The following is a 14,267-nucleotide window of genomic DNA, read 5'->3' as shown; positions in this document are numbered from 1 at the left end:
CATTGGAACGACCTGGATTACACTCGTGGATTGCATGTTTAACTCTGAATGTATTGTTTTTAAATATTTTAATTATTTTAAAATATACTTTTTAATTCTATTTTAATATTTAAGTGTACACTGTGTTTTAAGGCATCAAGACGTTAATGTGTTGTTATTGATGTGTCATTTTGTATATTATGCTGTTAATGGTTTTTAAATTTTGTATGCTGTTGGATTGACTTTTGCTCTTGTTGTAAACCGTGTTGAGTCGCCTACAAGGCTGTGAAATTGCGGTATATAAGCAAAGTAAATAAAAATAAATAAATAAAATAAAAATCATTCCCTCCTGGGGTGAGAAAGACGGGGTAGAAATGTCATAAATAAATAAATATTATGCTAGGTTTTTAAAGTATATATTAGGCATGGTTAGGTACCATCAGAATCTTCATAATTAGGAACAACGTCAAAAAAATTACCTTTTTGAAGCAATTTCAACGTTTTTAGGAAAAATGGAAGTCCCTTTGCCCTTCCGAAGCTTTTTCCACCATTTTTGTTATGACTAATGAAGTGAGTTGGAAATGATTCAGCTTTTCCCTGCTTCTGGTCCCTGGCCTCGGCTCAAGCCAAAGAAGCCAGTTTTAAATCAGAAAAGGAAGGAATTTCCTGACCTCAGCTCAAGCCAGAGAAGCCAGTTTTAAAGCCAGAGAAGCCAGTTTTAAACCAGAGAAGGAAGGAATTTTCTCTGCTTGCTTTTCCCAGCTTCTGGTCCCTAACATCAGCTCAAGCCAGAGAAGCCAGTTTTAAACCAGAGAAGGAAGGAATTTTCTCTGCTTGCTTTCCCCAACTTCTGGTCCCTAGCATCAGCTCAAGCCAGAGAAGCCAGTTTTAAACCAGAGAAGGAAGGAATTTCCTGACCTCAGCTCAAGCCAGAGAAGCCAGTTTTAAAGCCAGAAAAGCCAGTTTTAAACCAGAGAAGGAAGGAATTTTCTCTGCTTGCTTTCCCCAACTTCTGGTCCCTAGCATCAGCTCAAGCCAGAGAAGCCAGTTTTAAACCAGAGAAGGAAGGAATTTCCTGACCTCAGCTCAAGCCAGAGAAGCCAGTTTTAAAGCCAGAGAAGCCAGTTTTAAACCAGAGAAGGAAGGAATTTTCTCTGCTTGCTTTTCCCAGCTTCTGGTCCCTAACATCAGCTCAAGCCAGAGAAGCCAGTTTTAAACCAGAGAAGGAAGGAATTTCCTGGCCTCAGCTCAAGCCAGAGAAGCCAGTTTTAAAGCCAGAGAAGCCAGTTTTAAACTAGAGAAGGAAGGAATTTCCTCCACTTGCTTTTCCTCACTTCTGGAGTAAGACAACTACTTTCAAAGTAAAGACCACCCAATGAAACAGGAAATAACACTTTCAAACAATTAACGAAAGTATTTGGAAGTTTTGAAAAGTTTTGAACATTTTTTTCTGTGACAATCGGAGTTGACTTTAGAATCGAACCACCAGCAACCTCTACATCTGAAATGAGTTTTGAACCATTTTTTATCAACCAAGTCTAGTATGTATTCCTATATAAGTGTGTGTGTGTATACACACACACACACATATATGCATTCCTTAGCAAAAGGTAGATATAACTTGTGCTGCCTAATGTTTTGGAGGCACTGTCCATCCTGATAATCAGTAAAAGTCCGAAGGCATGACCTTCAAATCTGGCAGGGTTGAGCAGCTCCAAATGCAATTTGAATGGCTTCAGGTATTAAGCTTTGTTCTCCTAGCTGGGAAGCTTGAATGCTGTTAGTTGGGCACAATAGAAACCAACGGGTTGAAAGGTGTGCTTTTTTTCCTCCTCCTTTTGTAACCACCCGTGTAATTTCCGCATTTCCACCTGGCACCTGTTCCTTTGGTTCTTTCTCCCCGTAATTTGAAAAGATTGCTCCTGCTTCTTTTGTGGCAGCTACCCCACTCTCTGCCATTTATGAGCGGAATGAAAATTGAGGGATACAAAGGTCACCTGCCTGGTGGACTTTGATGGTTCAAAAGCACCTTGGCACTTGGTGGCTTCCGTTCTTCCAAACAGGAACTGGATGGAGAATGAAGTTGATAAGGTTTTTGTAAACCTGGGATTTTTTTTAAATAGAAGAGTGCTTTACAAAATACCTTCATTTCTATATAGGTAATCCTTCAGAATTTCCAACCTCCTTGCATCAGTCTTTTCGGAATGAGCAAACTGAGGAATAGACAGCATGTGAATGAGAATATGAACATCATCATCATCATCATTATTATTATTATTATTATTATTATTATTATTATTATGTACGGACCCAAAAACACAGTATGTCATAGGAAACGAGATCTATATGCTGGATTTCGTATCACAAAATCACAAGTCGAACACTTCCCCAGTGTCTAGGACTGTGTGATGTATTTTCGAATGATGCGTGCAGATCCACGTCAGGTGGCCTTTTGCAGTTGACAGATTGTGATTTTGTCAATGTTTATTGTTTCCAAATGCCGGCTGAGATCTTTTGCCACGGCACCCAGTGTGCCAATGACCACTGGCACCACCTGTACTGGTTTATGCCAGAGCCTTTGCAGTTCAATTTTGGGGTCCTGATAACGGCTGAGTTTTTCCTGTTGCTTTTCCTCAGTGCGACTGTTACCTAGTATGGCAACATCAATAATCCAAACTTTTTTTCTTTTCCACAATCATGATGTCTGTTGTATTGCATTCCAAAAACTTTGTCAGTCTGGATTTGAAAGTCCCACAGTATTTTTGCGTGTTTATATTCCACTACTTTTGCAGGTTTATAATCCCACCAATACTTTACTGCTAGTAGGTGGTACTTGTGACATAAGTTACAATGAATCATTTGGGCCACAGAGTTGTGCCTCTGTTTGTAGTCCATTTGTGCGATTTTTTTTGTAGCAGCTGAGGAGATGGTCCATGGTTTCATCAGCTTCCTTGCACAGTCTGCATTTTGGGTCATCAGATGATTTTTCAATCGTGGCCTTAATTGCATTTGTTCTGATTATTATTATTATTATTATTATTATTATTATTATTATCTCCATTATCATTATCCATCATTTATATCCTGCTTAATAATAATTTTTAAAAAAGAAGCACCATTAAAGCCTTGGCAGACCGTGCAAAAAGAATCTGCGAAGCCCACCTCCTCCAAGATGAACTGAACCACCTCAACTGGGCTCTACAGGCCAATGGAGACTCCACCTCAGACATCAGAAGAGCTGCAAGACCAAGAACAAGCCACAAGAGTAAAGACAAAGATCCACCCAGAGGAAAAGTATTCTTGCAATAGATCAAGGGAACCACTGACCGCATAGGGAAGCTGATGAGGAAACACAACATACAAACTATCTACAGACCCACCAAGAAAATCCAACAAATGCTACGTTCAGCAAAGGACAAGAGGGATCCTCTCACCTCTGCAGGAGTCTACCGTATACCATGCAGCTGTGGTCAAGTCTACAAGGGCACCACAATTCAAGAGAGATATTGACAAGCTGGAATGTGTCCAGAGGAGAGCGACTAAAATGATAAAAGGTCTGGAGAACAAGCCCTATGAGGAGCGGCTTAACGAGCTGGGCATGTTTAGCCTGAAGAAGAGAAGGCTGAGAGGGGATATGATAGCCATGTATCAATATGTGAGAGGAAGCCACAGGGAGGAGGGAGCAAGCTTGTTTTCTGCTTCCCTGGAGACTAGGACGCGGAACAATGGCCTCAAACTACAAGAGAGGAGATTCCATCTGAACATGAGGAAGAACTTCCTGACTGTGAGAGCCGTTCAGCAGTGGAACTCTCTGCCCCGGAGTGTGGTGGAGGCTCCTTCTTTGGAAGCTTTTAAACAGAGGCTGGATGGCCATCTGTCAGGGGTGATTTGAATGCAATATTCCTGCTTCTTGGCAGGGGGTTGGACTGGATGGCCCATGAGGTCTCTTCCAACTCTTTGATTCTATGATTCTACATAGGGACCACCAAACGCAACATTGGCCAGACACGCATCAACGAACATGAAAGGCACTGCAGACTACTTCAACCAGAGAAGTCAGCCATAGCAGAGCACCTGATGAACCAACCTGGACACAGCATATTATTTGAGAACACAGAAATGCTGGACCACACCAACAACCACCATGTCAGACTACACAGAGAAGCCACTGAAATCCACAAGCATGTGGACAATTTCAACAGAAAGGAGGAAACCATGAAAATGAACAAGATCTGGCTACCAGTATTAAAAAAAAAACTCGAAAATTACAACAGCACAACAACAGAGAGGAAACAAACAAGGACATCTAATCACCTCTCAACAAAAGATTGCTCCAGGCACTGCCAGGCCATTACATGCTAATCAAGGTGGTCAGTTGAAACATTCAGACCTAGCTCCAGCAGACAAGAGTCCTTTGTCTCACCCTGGTCATTCCACAGATATATAAACCCTTTTTCCTAGTTCCAACAGACCTCACTCACTATCTCTGAGGATGCTTGCCATAGATGCAGGTGAAACGTCAGGAGAGAATGCCTCTAGACCATATCCATATAGCCCGAAAAAAACCTACAACAACCCAATATAAAAGTTACTATTAAAAACAAATAAGTCTGACACAGTGCGCTTTGGTTCGGTTCAAATTAATACTTGTAATATCTCAATTTAAATGAACTAAAAGATTAACCTTGAAAAACAAGAATTACCCTGCTAGATTTGATCAGATGCTCAGTTCATCCAGTCTTCTTTCCAGTGTGGGAAATCAAGATTACCGAAAGCTTTCATGGCTGGAAGCACTGGGTTGTTGTGAGTATATCCCACGCTGCTGCTCCCTTTCCTCCCTTTCTCCTCCAGCAAATGGAATTTAGAGGTGAGAGTTTGGTGAGGCACTGAGATGGCTAAAGACCTTGCAAAACTACAACTCCTGGGATTCCATAACATTAGGCCACGACAGTTCTAGTGGTGTCAAACTAGAATGGTGTACATTCAGCGTACTCAGTCTGACTTTCCAGAAGTCCAAAAAGAAAAGTTCTAATTTAAACTTCCATCTTTGTCTTGAACATTTCCTCTGTACAATAGATCTGAACCCAGTATGTCTTTGTTTTTTCCCCAGCCCACCCCATAGGGTGAAAAGTCCCTTCTTTTTTTTTTCCTATTTCCAACATATATTTGATAAACCTTTGTTTCTTTTTGATCATTCCTATAGTGTCAGATACCACCTATACATCGTCTTGAAAGAATTCTCTTTGAGATCAGAGCGTAACGTTAGTTTCAAACCTTCCCTCCACATCTTTTCCCACTGAGCTATTTGAATGCCGTGACCCACATTCTGCGCCCAGTTTGCAAACGGATTCTTTAACGTGTTCCTCTTGAATTTCCATTTCTGAGAGCTACTTGCACTTTTTAGCTACTAAAGGATCGTCTTTATCCATTTTGCAACTTGGGAACGAATAATTGTGAATATTATTTCCGTCTCTAAATAGAAGAGGATGATAGCTATCAAACTGTTCTCTATTGGCATGGCCATCAAGTTTGCAGATGAAACCAAATTGGGAGGATAATAATACTCCAGAAGACAGGAGCAAAATTCAAAACTATCTTGACCGATTAGAGAGACGATTGGCCAAAACTAACAAAATGAAGTTCAACAGGGACACATGCAAGATGCTCCACTTAGGCAGAAAAAAGGAAATGCAGAGATACCGAATGGGGGACAATGCCTGGCTCGACAACAGTTTGTGTGGAAAAAATCTTGGAGTCCTCATGGGGAGGAAGGGAAACATGAGCCAACAATTTCATGCAGTGGCTAAAAAAGCCAATGGGATTTTGGTCTGCGTCAGTAGGAGTCTAGTGTCTAGATCCAGGGAAGTCATGCTTCCCCTCTATTCTGCCTTGGGTCAGACCCAGAGGCGGCACTAGGTAATTTTCAATGGTAAGCAAACAGTATTTTGCCCCCCCCCCCCCCCACCAATCACTGATATATTTTCTGTTCGTCGTGGGAGTTCTGTGTGTCATATTTGGTTCAATTCCATCATTGGTGGAGTTCAGAATGCTCTTTGCTTGTAGGTGAACTATACATCCCATATATGTCAAGGTCTATTTTCCCCCAAGAGCGCTCCTGGGCAAAATCAACTATACTGCAAATGCTTACTTTGCGTAATGGGTTGAGTGTCCAGTTCTGGGCACCACAATTGAAGGGAGATGTTGACAAACTGGAATGTGTCCAGAGGAGAGTGACTCAAACAAACAAGATTCTGGAGAATGAGCCCTATGAGGAGTGGCTTAAAGAGCTGGGCATGTTTAGCCTTCAGAAGAGAAGGCGACATGATGGCCATGGATCAAGATGTGAAGGGAAGTCTTAGGGAGGAGGGAGCAAGCTTGTTTTCTGCTGCCCTGGAGACTAGGATACAGAACAATGGCTTCAAACTACAGGAATGGAGATTTCACCTAAACATTAGGAAGAACTTCCTGGCTGTGAATGCTGTTCAGCAATGGAACTCTCTGCCCTGGAGTGTGGTGGAGGCTTCTTCTTTGGAGTCTTTTAAGCAGAGGCCAGATGGCCATCTGTTGGGTGTGTTTTGAATGCAATTTGCCTGCTTCTTGGCAGAATGGGGTTGGACTGGATGGCCCATGAAGTCTCTTCCAACTCAATGATTCTATGATTCTGTTCCCTTCCATAAGTAGATTTTGGCCTCCCTCTCCTGTGCAAAACAAAAAAATGTCAATGTCTCAATACCTTCATCTTTGGAAGATTTATTTTTTCTTTTTAGAGAAATCCTGCCAGACTTTGAGGCTGCCATTCCCTTCTTCCCTTCATGCCCAGGACCCATTGCCGCATTGCCGCCTGCCAAACAGTGCCGCGAGGTCTCTTTAAAAGAACTTCAACGAGGGAACTATCTTTCCGTCATATAAAGCAACCGGAGAGGTCTCTTCAGTCAGACCCCCTCAGGCAGCCAGGGACCAGAAGCCATAAAATATTTAGCTGCCGTTGTTGACAAGAAATTGGTTTTAAGAGGTGGAGGGAAGGGAATTCCCCTGTTGTCGCTGAATAAACTTACATTCTTGATGCTCACTCGAGGCTGCAAGTGCTTCTGCCGCAGTCGCTTGGAAGGCCGTGGGGAAGGCAGAAAGGCATGCATTATTGAAGGGGAAACCACAGGCTGTCATGTTTTACCACTGGAAGGGTTAAGGAGGGCCAGGAGCCAAAGAAACAAGAGAGAAACCAGACACAGGCATAGTTTGCTCTGTCTCGTTCTCACTGAGGTGGCAAATCTGCGTCTGGATGGTACTGCTCTGGAATGGCGCTAGGAGCTGACATGATGACATGCTTCCCTGCTGTTTTGGATCAGCCTCGGATTCTGTGTTGACACCTCTCTGCTCCTGAACCACGGCTAAACTGGATGGTCCCTCTTTCACGTTGTATGTTCAATCCAGGAAGGAGCTGGAACATGTTCAGAAAAGGGCAACCAAACTTATCAAAGTCCTAAATACCTTCTCCCAAAATAGGAAAAGCTAAATGCTTGTGATCTTTTTCACACACACAAATTGAAGTCATGTTCTCTGTGTGTGTTTCTACCTTTAAGTTGCACATTGACCTCTGGTGACCACATGAATTTCATAAGGTTTTCCTAGGCAAGGACTGCTGTTGCTGTTCATTCGTTCAGTCGTCTCCGACTCTTCGTGACCTCATGGACCAGTCCACGCCAGAGCTCCCTGTCGGCCGTCACCACCTCCAGCTCCTTCAGGGTCAGTCCAGTCACTTCAAGGATGCCATCCATCCATCTTGCCCTTGGTCGGCCCCTCTTCCTTTTGCCTTCCACTTTCCCCATCATAATTGTCTTCTCTAGGCTTTGCTGTCTCCTCATGATGTGGCCAAAGTACTTCAACTTTGTCTCTAGTATCCTTCCCTCCAGTGAGCAGCCGGGCTTTATTTCCTGGAGGATGGACTGGTTGGATCTTCTCGCAGTCCAAGGCACTCTCAGGACTTTCCTCCAACACCACAACTCAAAAGCATCTCTCTTCCTTCGCTCAGCCTTCCCTAATGTCCAGCTCTCACATCCGTAGGTTACTACAGGGAATACCATGGCTTTGACTAGGCGGAATCTGCGTCTGGATGGTACTGCTCTGGAATGGCGCTAGAAGCTGACATGATGACATGCTTCCCTGCTGTTTTGGATCAACCCCGGATTCTGCCGAGGTGTTGACACCTCTCTGCTCCTGAACCACGACTAAACTGGATGCTCCATCTTTCGCATTGTATGTTCAATCCAGGAAAGAGCTGGAACATGTTCAGAAAAGGGCAACCAAACTTACCAAAGTCCTAAATATCTTCTCCCAAAATCGGAAAAGCTAAATGCTTGTGATCTCTTTCACACACACATAATGAAGTCATGTTCTGTGTGTGTGTTTCTACCTTTAAGTTGCACATTGACCTCTGGTAACCACATGAATTTCATAAGAGTAACGGATATAGATAACTAATATAGGAAATCTGACAATTTGACAATGGAACTGGACAATGCTTGACAATATGGAGACACTAATTATGTTGTTTTTATTGCTTGTTGTGTTTTATGTTGCTTAATGTTTAATTTGTACCATGATATTATGTATACTGTTTTGTTGGAAACCGCCTTGAGTTGCCGATAGGTTGAGAAAGGCGGTATACCAATACAGTAAATAAATAAATAATAAATAAGGTTTTCCTAGGCAAGGACTACTTGGAGGTAATTACACCTTTGAAATAGAGCCTAGGTTAAAGGTAAAGATTTTCCCCTGACATTGTCCAGTCGTGTCCGACTCTGAGGGTTGGTGCTCATCATTTCTAAGCCAAAGAGCTGGCATTGACCATAGACACCTCCAAGGTCATGTGGCCAGCATGACTGCATGGAGCACCATTACCTTCCCACCCTAGTGGTACCTATTGATCTACTCACATTTGCGTGTTTTCGAACAGTTAGGTTGGCAGAAGCTGAGGCTAACAGCGGTAGCAGATTAGAACCTGTGACCTTTGGGTCAGCAAGTTCAGCAACTCAGCACTTTAACCCACAGAAATAGAGCCTATAGTACCTGATGCTCATTGGTGGTCTTTCATTCCAGAATTATGCGTATATGGCTAATCTCTCCATAGCTTCTAAGATCAGACAGAACCTGGTTCCTTTAGGGCAGTGGTTCTCAACCTTCCTAATGCCGTGATCCCTGAATACAGTTCCTCATGTTGTGGTGACCCCCAATCATAACATTGTTTTTGTTGCTACTTCATAACAGTCATTTTACTACTGTTATAAATCATAATGTAAATATCAGATATGCAAGATGTATTTTCATTCACTGGACCAAACTGGGCACAAATACCCAATGCACCCACATGTAAATGTTAGTGGGGTTTGGGGAGGATTGATTTTGTAATTTGGAAGTTGTAGTTGCTGGGATTTGTAGTTCACCTATAATCAAAGAGCATTCTGAACTCCACCAGCGATGGATTTGAACCTAATTAGCCACACAAAACTCCCATGCCCAACGGAAAACACTGGAAGGGTTTGGTGGGCATTGACCTTGAGTTTGGGAGTTGTAGTTCACCTATCTCCAGAGAGCACTATGGACTCACACAATGGTGGATCTGGACCAAACTTGGCACAAATACTCAGTGTGCACAAATGTGAACACTGGTGGAGCCTGGGGAAAATAGACCTTGACTTTGGGGAGTTGTAATTGCTGGGATTTATAGTTCATTACAATCAAAGAACATTCTGAACTCCACCAATGATAAAATTGGCTCAAACTTCCTACATGGAATCCCCATGACCATCAGAAAATACTGTGTTTTCTGATGGTCTTTGGCGACCCCTCTGACACCCCTTCGTGACCCCCTCAGGGGTCCCGACCCCCAGGTTGAGAAACGCTGCTTTAGGGTATTGTTTACATTAAAGAAGAGTTACTACTCCTAAAAGCTTCTAGGAACAATGGTTTCCTTTTTTTAATCTGAATCCCAGGCCACTCATGACCCACAAAAGGATGTTAGTGCCTGTGGTCAGTTGACTTATCCATGCTTTACAAAGCATCTTTTTGGTGAGGATTAGGTCACCAGTATAGCAACCAAGGACTCATCTACATGAACTGGATAACCTGTATTCACTGCGCAGTTGCTTTTGGCTATCCCTGTGACTTTCTTCAAGTGGTTATTGTGGTATAAACCAGGCTAACCCAGTTTAGCCCTATGTTAAGAAAAGTCAGAAGATGATCTGGGATCTGACCAACTTGCCCAAAATTATGTGGCCTGTGGAGATGAGGCCACATAATGGAGAAAACATTCCTCCATGCAATGAACAAGGTTTCTCGGGTATCCTTCAATGCATCTCCAAAAATAGATCTTCAATTTTGCAGGCTCATCCCAAAACAAGATGGAGAAACTATTTAAATCAGAGTTGCTCTCTGTTCCTCAAGGATCAGACAGTCTTCATCTCTCTTTATGAAACTCCCCATCTTGCACAGAGTCTAAATTATAAAACAATCCTGTGTTGAAATTGCATGATTGTTTCTTGCTTTATCTGCCTGGTATCTTAAACCCTTCCCTATCAACATCAAGTGTGCAGTAACTCAAGCTCAAGAGCTGCTGTTTGTATCAGAAACCTAACATAACTGCTTAGCTCCAAAGCCTGCTTTATTATAATTAATTTACATTATCATTGTGGTGTTGTAATATTTGTATAGACCACTGTTTAGGCTTTTATTAGATACTAGCCGTCCCATGCCACGCGTTGCTCTGGCCCACATGGGGGTTTTGTGTGGGAGGTTTGGCCCAATTCTATCGTTGGTGGGGTTCAGAATGCTCTGTGATTGTAGGTGAACTATAAATCCCAGCAACTACAACTCCCAAATGTCAATATTCTATTTTCCCAAAACTCCACCAGTGTTCACATTTGGGCATATTGAGTATTCATGTAGAGTTTGGTCCAGATCCATCATTGTTTGAGTCCACAGTGATCTCTGGATGTAGGTGAACTACAACTCCAAAACTAAAGGACACTGCCCACCAAACCCTTCCAGTATTTTCTGTTGGTCATGGGAGAACTGTTTGCCAAGTTTGGTTCAATTCCATCGTTGGTGGGGTTCAGAATATTCTTTGACTGTAGGTGAACTATAAATCCCAGCAACTACAACTCCCAAATGACAAAATCATTTTTTTTGAGTGAAGGACATACAATGGGTTGTTAGGTGTCTTGTGTCCAAATTTGGTGTCAATTTGTCCAGTAGTTTTTGAGTTCTGTTAATCCCACAAACGAAAATTACATTTTTATTTATATAGATCAACATATTTGAGTCATGCGCCTTTATTGAAAAGTGGCATGGCCAGACAATGATGACACCGATCACTTTCATGTTCTTCAGCCCACTAGCTGCACAATGTCTTTGGATGCTTCATTCTAGGAGCAATCCATCCGGAAGCATCCCAAGGCACTTGTGTTTTACTATATAAATCATGACAGAATATATTAACATGATATATTTCCTACCAACCATTTCTTCTCATTCTATTAGGTCCGTCTAGAGTGGCCAACCGACCTAGCAGTCAACCCAATGGACAATTCCCTGTATGTCCTCGACAACAACGTCGTGTTGCAGATCTCCGAAAACCACCAAGTGCGCATTGTGGCAGGAAGGCCAATGCACTGCCAGGTCCCTGGTATTGACCACTTCCTCTTGACTAAGGTAGCCATTCATGCCACTTTGGAATCTGCCACAGCCTTGGCTGTCTCTCATAGCGGTGTTCTGTACATTGCCGAGACTGATGAAAAGAAGATCAACCGCATCCGGCAAGTCACAACCAATGGCGAAATTTCACTGGTGGCTGGCGCTCCCAGCGGCTGCGATTGTAAAAACGATGCCAACTGTGATTGCTTTTCTGGAGATGATGGCTATGCAAAGGATGCCAAGCTCAATTCCCCTTCATCCCTTGCAGTGTGTGCAGATGGCGAGCTGTACGTGGCTGATCTTGGGAACATCAGGATCCGCTTTATCCGGAAGAACAAACCGTTCCTCAATACTCAGAACCTATATGAGTTATCTTCACCCATTGACCAAGAACTCTATTTGTTTGACACCAGTGGCAAACACCTTTATACCCAAAGCCTTCCCACTGGAGATTACCTTTTCAATTTCACCTACACGGGAGATGGTGACATCACCCTGATCACTGACAACAACGGAAACTTGGTCAACATTCGCAGGGATTCCACTGGGATGCCACTCTGGGTAGTGGTGCCAGATGGCCAGGTCTACTGGCTGACCATTGGCACAAACAGTGCCCTGAAGAGCGTGACAGCACAAGGACATGAGGTAGCCATGATGACCTATCATGGCAATTCTGGCCTCCTTGCTACCAAGAGTAATGAAAATGGGTGGACTACATTTTATGAGTGAGTATTACTTGGTTTGTTATTTCTGAATCTCATTGCACAGATAGCATGAAGAACATGTCAGGGGTGCTTGGATTGTGTGCCTGATGGGGGGTTCGACTGGATAGGCCTTGTGGGTCTCTTCTATGAGAAAAGTATGTTTTGATTGCTGTAAAGCAGGGATGGCGAACCCATCCACAAGGCTGCATCAGTGTTTTCAACCCACTAGAAGTGACAGTTGTAGAAGTGGGAGTTGTAGGCCAAAAACATCTGGGGACCCCAGGTTGAGAACCACTGCTCTAGACCATGGCCATTTTCAGCCATTTTTATTTGGGAGTGTTGGGGAACTTCAGATGTCAGATTTGGGGCTGTTGAGGGCCACGTTCAGCCTGCAGGACACACTTTGCCCAATTCTGATTCAAGGATTCCTGTGCTGGTCTATGACCGAAATAAATGATTTGATTGATTGATTCAAGGTGCATTGAATCCAACATCCCATTTCACATAGAAAAGAAACATAGCCCTCCACATTCACTGAGGATGGGGGCACAGGAATCTAGGTCCTTCAGTGCAACTCCATGGCCAATTTCCAATGAAGGCTGAGCATATAATTTAATTAAATGTATGAATAACCAATCCACAAGTGTGGAGATCTACCATATCTTAAAATCAAAGACTACATCAAATGAATACTGACATGATATATGTATGATTGTAATGTAGTCTACCCCCATATTCATGGAATTCGTACGAGTGGTTGCACTGGACCGTGATCCATAGTCACCACTGCCAACCAGCGTCCTTCCTCCCCTTAACTCACCAAATAAAATATGGTTGGACTCAGGTGTGACGAAATGAAAATCATGCAGAGTTCACATTTGATCAGCCCACACTTCTTTGCCAGAGAAAGAAAATATGCCACACAGATGAAGAGTAAAGAACAAGTAGTGTACTCTTCGTAATTCAGAACAAGATATTTACAATCATGTGATCAGTGGCATCGACTCACACAATGTCCTTTTATGAGAAATTTAAAATGATGTTTCTTTGTCCATGTGGAGAATCTCTCCAGCAGCTCATGAAGCAAGAGCACACTCCAAACTCTGTCTCTCTCTGCTTCTCTCTGAACACCCTCATATCTCAAGCCTAAAAAATGTAATAGTTTCCAAAAGTCCCAGGCTCAGCCAGCTCCCCGGGCATAGCCCAACCAATCAGCTTCATGCATCTTATTTTGCAGTTGGCACACACACATTAACCGATTTCTTACATGCTCCAACAAAAGGAACCTCTATCTTTTTGCTTCATCAGGAAATACAGCCAAGACAGGCGTAGAACAACCTACATTTCAATATGTGAGTCTTCCTTTGGGCTAGGAAGCAGATTACCAGGGAGAGGTACATTTTGACTGAGCATAAAATTATAGGGTTCACTATTTTTGCAGTTTTGCATAGGAACCTCCGGAGGCACAGTGGGTTAAAGCCCTGTGCCGGAGGAATGAAGACTGACAGGTCGCAGGTTGGAATCTGGGGAGAGGCGGATGAGCTCCCTCTATCATAGAATCAAAGAGTTGGAAGAGACCTCATGGGCCATCCTGTCCAACCCCATTCTGCCAAGAAGCAGGAATATTGCATTCAAATCACCCCTGACAAATGGCCATCCAGCCTCTGCTTAAAAGCTTCCAAAGAAGGAGCCTCCACCACACTCCGGGGCAGAGAGTTCCACTGCTGAACGGCTCTCACAGTCAGGAAGTTCTTCCTAATGTTCAGATGGAATCTCCTCCAGCTCCTCATGCGGGGACATGAGAGAAGCCTCCCACAAGAATGATAAAACATCAAAATCATCCGGGCGTCCCCTGGGCAGCGTCCTTGCAGACGGCCAATTCTCTCACAACAGGAC

General features: G+C 43.2%; 1 protein-coding gene across 12 annotated transcripts in view; it reads left to right on the top strand.

Moving 5' to 3' along the window:
* The window catches only part of TENM4 (teneurin transmembrane protein 4), an 892,306-nt gene that overhangs the window by 830,132 nt on the left and 47,907 nt on the right, over positions 1–14,267 (top strand). For all 12 annotated transcript variants that reach the window (XM_067466483.1, XM_067466479.1, XM_067466482.1 and 9 more), the window contains one exon: positions 11,515–12,392. In XM_067466483.1, the coding sequence (XP_067322584.1) occupies positions 11,515–12,392 (878 nt within the window). The remainder of the gene's footprint in view (positions 1–11,514; positions 12,393–14,267) is intronic.

Source organism: Anolis sagrei, chromosome 3 (genome assembly GCF_037176765.1).
Source record: "Anolis sagrei isolate rAnoSag1 chromosome 3, rAnoSag1.mat, whole genome shotgun sequence".
Classification (NCBI taxonomy): domain Eukaryota; kingdom Metazoa; phylum Chordata; class Lepidosauria; order Squamata; family Dactyloidae; genus Anolis; species Anolis sagrei.
Note: the sequence above shows the minus strand (reverse complement) of the source record. Positions and strands in the feature narration are given on the sequence as shown.